This window comes from Podarcis erhardii (genome assembly GCF_964252035.2).
Source record: "Podarcis erhardii genome assembly, chromosome: 4".
In the NCBI taxonomy this organism is placed as follows: domain Eukaryota; kingdom Metazoa; phylum Chordata; class Lepidosauria; order Squamata; family Lacertidae; genus Podarcis; species Podarcis erhardii.
Window position 1 is genome coordinate 10,162,966 of NC_138508.1, and position 6,000 is coordinate 10,168,965.

A 6,000-nucleotide genomic window follows, 5' to 3' on the forward strand; every position below is an offset into this window, starting at 1 on the left:
TTTAATATTTGATGAATTATTGTATTTAATGTTTTGCTGGAAACCCAGCCAGCTGGATGGGGTATGAATAAATTATTATTATTATTATTATTATTATTATTATTATTATTTGGAGCAAAATGAAAGCCTTCTGCTCTATGCAGTCCTGACCTGCTCAGGTTCCAGATCGAGAGGGATTTCGCCCCTTCGTTTCGCTGCCTCGAACGCCTCATAAAACGTTTTCTCCCCGGACTGCAAAGTAATGGTTAACACTGCGTCGTAGGCTTCCCGGAAGGAGCGGTCGTTTTCCAGAATGAAGTAGGAGTGGTTTCGGTATGGGAGGCTGTAGAACAACGTGTCGTACGGCAGGAAGACGTATCTGCCGTCAGCCAGACCCATTTCTTGGGCCTTCGTAAGCAAGGTAGCCTGATCCTCTCCTCCGATGAGAGCTGAATGCATGCACAAAATGATAACTGCGGCACAGAAATCAAAGAGTTGTTTTAAGAATAGCCAGGCTGCTGAATCAAACCAAAGGCCCAGGTATAATGACTCCCAACAGAGGAGGTAAAACATCATGGTCCTTACAAGAGCTGTATAAGGTACATAAGGCAGCCCAGGATTATTTCTGTCATAACAGAAGAGCCTTAATGGGTCAAATTAAAGGTCTATCTAACATACCCTCCAACATTCCTCAGATAAATATAGGGACATTCTGTTCTACATCAGTAATAATTTATTTATTTATACATACATACATACGGGACGCGGGTGGCGCTGTGGGTTAAACCACAGAGCCCAGGACTTGCCGATCAGAAGGTTGGTGGTTCAAATCCCCACGACGGGGTAAGTTCCCATTGCTCGGTCCCTGCTCCTGCCAGCCTAGCAGTTCGAAAGCACATCAAAATGCAAGTAGATAAATAGGTACTGTTCCGGCGGGAAGGTAAACAGCGTTTCCATGCGCTGCTCTGGTTCACCAGAAGTGGCTTAGTCCTGCTGGCCACACAACCCGGAAGCTGTACACCAGCTCCCTTGGCCAGTAAAGCGAGATGAGCGCCACAACCCCAGAGTCGGTCATGACTGGACCTAATGGTCAGGGGTCCATTTACCTTTACATACATACATACATACATACATACATACATACATACCACATCCATCTGGTTGGGTTTCCCCAGCCACTCTGGGCAGCTCCCAACAGAATATTTAAAACACAATAAAACATCAAACATTAAAAACTTCCCTAAACAGGGTTGCCTTCAGATGTCTTCTGCAAGTAAAACAGTTGTTGAATCCCACCCAAAACTGTGACAGTCTGCAAGCGCCCTGAAACCTCCTCTATTCCCGCCGGGCCAAATGCTTGTTCTCACCCTCCTTACCTTTAATGTCACCAGCAGCTTGGATCTTGGCCCAAGTTCCTTCAGCATCTCCATCTCCTCTCCCCATCGAGGTGACGACACCCACCCGGAGCCCCCGGTTCCTCAGTGCCATTGCCAACTTGTTAGCTGTGTCCCTCCAAAGCTCCTCTTGGGAAGAGACGATGCCGACATGAGCCCAGCTGAAATATTTCAACACGGAGAGAAGGATCCCCGGCGGAGAGGGCAACGTTCTTACAAAAGTAGGGTGGTAGCCTGGGCTGTCCAATTCATCGCTGACGCAGGCCCAGGAAAACACAGCTTTGTTCCAGCTCCTGCCAAGCAGGGAGGCTGCGGCGCAGTAGCCTGGATTCAGGGGACCTATGAAAGCTGACAGGTGCTTTTCATAGCCAATGAATCCAGCCAAGGCTTTAGAAGTTTGGCAGCCTTCTTCGCATAACGTGCAGTCCAGCTGATGGGGAGAGTTAACAGATGGGTCCTTCCTTATCCGCTCCATAGCAAGCTTCGCAGCAACTTGGGGGAAAGCCTTGGAGAAGAAGGGGTCGCAGGTCCAAGGTCCCACCAGGCCGACGTTAAAGGCTGCGCAATATATTGGGAGAGGGAGCAGGGCCAAGCCAAGAGCCGCCCACCACAGCCCCACAGCAATCTTGCAGGGCAGTGGAATTGTACATGGCTGTAGTCTTGCGCACCTTGAGACGTCTGAGATGAAGCAGGTTGAACTTTGCAACGAAATGGCCATCGTCTCCTGGCTGATTAGTGGCAAGTGAAGAATGAATGAATGAATCTTTATTTATGCATCTAGGAGCCAGTGTGGTGTAGTGGTTAAGAGCGGTAGACTCGTAATCTGGGGAACCGGGTTCGCTTCCCCACTCCTCCACATGCAGCTGCTGGGTGACCTTGGGCCAGTCACACTTCTCTGAAGTCTCTCAGCCCCACTCACCTCACAGAGGGTTTGTGGTGGGGGAGGAAGGGAAAGGAGAATGTTAGCCGCTTTGAGACTCCTTAGGGTAGTGATAAAGCGGGATATCAAATCCAAACTCTTCTCTTCTTCTTGTGTCAGCCATCGGCCATACCAATGAAACAACAATACAATAGACAAAGAATAGAAATAAAAAGTCAGTTATACAAAATACAGTCATACCTCGGGTTACAGACGCTTCAGGTTGTGTTTTTTTGGGTTATGGACCACTGAAACTAAATTGCGCTTTGTGCATGCGCAGAAGCACCAAATTGCAACCTGCACATGCGCAGCTGTGGGTTGTGAATGCTGCAGGTTGCAAACGTGCATCATGCACGGATCACGTTTACAACCCGAGCATCCACTGTACATTTTAGGGTTTTGAATCAATACAGTGGTACCTTGCGTTACAGACGCTTCAGGTTACATACGCTTCAGGTTACAAACTCCGCTAGCCCAGAAATAGTACCTCGGGTTAAGAACTTTGCTTCAGGATGAGAATAGAAATCACACGGCGGCAGCAGGAGGCCCCATTAGCTAAAGTGGTGCTTCAGGTTAAGAGCAGTTTCAGGTTCAGAACGGACCTCCAGAACGAATTAAGTACGTAACCAGAGGTACCACTGTAGTCAAACAGAGGATCTTATTCTGATTGCCCCAGCTGAAAACCTTGCAGCATTTGTTGTCACCTGTCCATCTTGATCTGTCAAGAAAAAGCACACTGTGGCAGTAGCTGGGTGACCCGAAATGGACAATATATGGAGGAGACTCTTGAGAGTCCCATGGACTGCAAGAAGATCAAACCTCTCCATTCTGAAGGAAATCAGCCCTGAGTGCTCACTGGAAGGACAGATCCTGAAGCTGAGGCTCCAAGACTTTGGCCACCTCATGAGAAGAGAAGACTCCCTGGAAAAGACCCTGATGTTGGGAAAGATGGAGGGCACAAGGAGAAGGGGACGACAGAGGACAACATGGTTGGATAGTGTTCTCGAAGCTACCAGCATGAGTCTGACCAAACTGCGGGAGGCAGTGGAAGACAGGAGTGCCTGGCGTGCTCTGGTCCAGGGGGTCACGAAGAGTCAGACACGACTAAACGACTAAACAACAACAACATTGTGCAGATAGGGTGCCAGAGAGGGTGGCAAGTGAAGGTCTTTGGGGCTACCTGGTTTGTCAACTGAGGACGCACATCACAAGTGGAATGGGTCGATTCTCTCCAGGTGTGATGCAGAAAGGACTGTAGCTCAGTGGCAGAATATATGTCTTGCCCGCAGGACATCCCTGGGGAAAACGTCCACAAATGGGGAACCACCACAGAAAGATTCTGTGAGGTAAGGACCACCACCTCTTTTTTTCTATTTTCTATTTCTTTTGGCAAAGTAATCATCATAAATAAATAAGAATAAACACCTGCACCTCACTGCTGAGACCATTCCATTGTAACTATCCAACCTCCCATAATTTCAACACCTCTTGCGATGGTTTGACCCCTTTTCCGTTTCAACAGTACTGATTCTACAAACACCTTCCATATCTCCTCCAAATCATTCCTCCTGCACATTCCCCGTCCTACCTTAATGCCACATGTTAATTTATTATGAATAATAATAATAATAATAAATTTTATTTATATCCTGCCCTCCCCAGCCGAAGCCGGGCTCAGGGTGGCTAACAACAATAAAATAGTACAACATTCTAAAATCATTCATTATAAAATTAATTCAAATCAAATTGATGGCAACCATTGGGCTAGAGTTCTGTGAATATTGCCAAAGGAGGGAGTCAGGCTGTGCCCTGACCAAAGGCCTGGTGGAACAGCTCTGTCTTGCAGGCCCTGCGGAAAGATGTCAAATCCCACAAGGGCCCTAGTTTCTTGTGATAAATAAATCCCACACCTCTTCATACCATTCTTCCATTTTATATTCCGCTTGCTCCTTCCACTTCCTAGCTATAGTAATTTGTGCGGCTGTCAATAAATTTGTGAGCAAGTCCTTCATAGCCTGTGAACCTTCCACCCCATCATAAATTGATAATAATGCTACCTATAGACTGGAAAGAGAAGCTGCTGAATTGCAACTTATCACCAAACTTAAAACTATGGAGAGACCTGGTTTGAACAAAGACATTGGATTCTTATCTCATTATACATGACAAAGCCATTTTTCACCTTCTCACCCCTTGCTTTTTCCTGTTAGACCTATTGCAGTCGTTAAGAGTCGTCAACAGGCTCATCGCAGCTATCTGCCAATCACCCATTCCCACCACCCTTCTGAGTAATACCCCTCCCCACCTTCTCACTATATAGAAAGGTCCGGTGACTTCTGTTTCAGTGTATCTGAAGAAGTGTGCATGCACACGAAAGCTCATACCTAGAACTAACTCAGTTGGTCTTTAAGGTGCTACTGGAAGGAATTTTTTTATTTTGTTTTGACCATGGCAGACCAACACGGCTACCTATCTGTATCTGGACTTTCGGTCAGCTTTAACCCAGTGATTTCTGTTATCTCCTTAAACACCCTTTGCCAGAAAAATTGTACATATTTACACCCCCACCACATGTGAACATAATTCCCTGTTTCCTGGCATCCCCTCCAACATAACACCAAATATTCCTTGTTTATTTGATTTAACCTGAGTGGTGTTAAATACCATTTCCAAACTAATTTATACATATAAAAAATCTTTTATTCTTACAGTCAACATTTTCAATGTACAATTCTTCTATATAGTTCTCCAGCTTTGATTATCTGCCCTATCTATCACCTCTTTTTTTTATGCCCATGGCAACCATTTCATGCTGACACCTGCAGCACTTTCATCAAGTACCGGCACCTCATTTTTTACCCCCCCCCAAAAAAAGTGCTAATGACACCTGCACATTCAGGAAATCTTCTACAGCATCCTTGACCTGAGGCCCTTCAGTGTCTACGTCAAAAATCCACCCCACTCTTATAAGCTCGCACCACCAGCAAGTTCTTCTGTATGTTCAGCAAAAATATCCTCTTTGTTATATTCCAGCCCATTGCTCCAGGCTGTAGAAACTGAATGAGGCAAAGTGATATTGGTATTGGCCCGGGAACTTACCATAGGGGTGGGCTAGTCATGGAAATAAACCATTTTCAGCGACCATCTCTTATTTTCAAAGAGATCTTCAGCTATCTGTGTGGATGGGGAAACTGTTGCTCTGTGGGTTTTACAGAGATATTATTTCAGATCATCTTTCTAGCAAGCCCTCAAGATGATGAGTGCAGTTTCCAACTTCACATCACGATGCCCACAAAAATAAGAGCAGCTATCCTCTCCCAAACAACTGTTTCTTGACTGTTTGATCAAGCAAGCTCTAATGGACCATTTTGGATCAGTTTTATCACAGGCAGGTTTTGGAGATCAGGACTATGGAGAACAAGGCTGTATTTGGTCATTTGCAGTTGGTCTGCTTCCTCAATCTACATTTCATTTATCTACAAGAAAACCACATGGAATCGACTTACCGGCTCAGTTGAATGTAGTTACTGACATTACTGACCACCACAACGCAGCCAACACAGAGTTCGAGGGAGATACTTCACAACGGCAGGCTCAGTGGAAGCCCTTGGTTTTTCTTACAGCTTGAAGAAAATTCATTTACGAATGAAATAACCAGTCCTCAACTGCCAGAAGAGGCACAGACAGTTGCCCTGAAGTTGGTTATAG

General features: G+C 45.8%; 1 protein-coding gene across 1 annotated transcript in view; it reads right to left on the minus strand.

The window, feature by feature from the left end:
- The window catches only part of LOC309340620 (retinal guanylyl cyclase 2-like), a gene marked incomplete at its 5' end in the record, with an annotated part of 53,189 nt that extends 51,341 nt beyond the window's left edge, over positions 1-1,848 (minus strand). Inside the window, 2 exons of the mRNA XM_081859504.1 lie at positions 151-452; positions 1,356-1,848. Coding sequence (XP_081715630.1) covers positions 151-452; positions 1,356-1,848 — 795 coding nt within the window. The remainder of the gene's footprint in view (positions 1-150; positions 453-1,355) is intronic.
- Between the last annotated feature and the right edge of the window lie 4,152 nt (positions 1,849-6,000).